This window comes from Opisthorchis viverrini, assembly GCF_000715545.1.
Source record: "Opisthorchis viverrini unplaced genomic scaffold opera_v5_51, whole genome shotgun sequence".
NCBI classification, from domain to species: Eukaryota; Metazoa; Platyhelminthes; class Trematoda; order Opisthorchiida; family Opisthorchiidae; genus Opisthorchis; species Opisthorchis viverrini.
In genome coordinates, this window is record NW_008751707.1 from 1,671,489 (window position 1) to 1,672,557 (window position 1,069).

General features: G+C 45.3%; 1 protein-coding gene across 1 annotated transcript in view; it reads right to left on the reverse strand.

Moving 5' to 3' along the window:
- Positions 1-1,069, reverse strand: part of T265_03539 (hypothetical protein) — a gene marked incomplete at both ends in the record, with an annotated part of 29,413 nt that overhangs the window by 24,357 nt on the left and 3,987 nt on the right. Inside the window, one exon of the mRNA XM_009168051.1 lies at positions 53-379. Within this exon, the coding sequence (XP_009166315.1) occupies positions 53-379 (327 nt within the window). The remainder of the gene's footprint in view (positions 1-52; positions 380-1,069) is intronic.

Consider the following 1,069-nt stretch of genomic DNA (forward strand, 5'->3'; position numbering starts at 1 on the left):
CTGGCATTGGAACTCTAGGATTTCAAGTCGTCCGCAAAAAGTAAGCATGGACTCGCAAGAACGTCTGGGAGGTCGTTGACGTAGATCAGAAACAGGAGTGGTCCCAAGACGGAGCCTTGAGGAACTCCAATGGAGACCGGCGCTGGAGAGGAATAGGTTGAGCCTATTCTCACTCGGAATGACCTGTCTGATAGGAACGCCTTGATCCAGCGAAGGATTTTCCCTTGAATTCCGTAAGACTCGAGTTTGTGGAGCAGCGGGACGTGTGGGACCCTATCAAATGCTTTTGAGAAGTCGAAAAATATGGCATCCGATATGAGATTCGGTGATTTTGTATCGTTGTCCGTACCTGATGCTGGTAACCGAGATAAGATAATTGCTAGTGAAGTACAAAACAAAATATCACAATTGTGGATCGAAGAGGCTCGTCGCCATATTACGTTCAAGCAGTAGAAGGATAAGTGAACTCGAAATTGGTAGCAGTATCTAGAGTCGCTCCACTGCGATGGCCTCAAAACACTTACTAACCATGAGTTTTGTCGATTTGGGAGAAACATGGATGCCGGATTTGTCATATAACTGGAATATATCTGACTTCGGAGTGTTCCGCAGTGATTCACATGCGAGATATATAGCTGTATACTTGGGGCACGTGTTCTCTAACCCTGATGGTGAGACACATGACCGTTATGTCAACTTGAATGTCTTTGCAGTTACGTGCAGAGTGTGAATTACCTGCAGTGTGAATTTGGATCAATAGATTGGTCGCATTTAATTGTGGAGAGCAGTGCATAGGAGACGCGTAGCAAGCACGATCGCTGATAATTTCAAAGCATAAATTTAGATGCGCTGATCTACCTTCCCCGGAATGAAGCGTTTCAACGTTGTAGAGTTCCTACATGCATTGCCTCCCCAAGCCGCCAAAATACTTAAAAACATCATAAATGAGTCTGGTAAGTAGAAGTTTAGTGAACTTTATTCTTTTGTGAATGCACACCGGTCTCCGACCTTTTCTTTACCTTGCATTTATTGTTTCTGAGAGCAGGCTGTTGTGGCTGGGGGGGGGGGG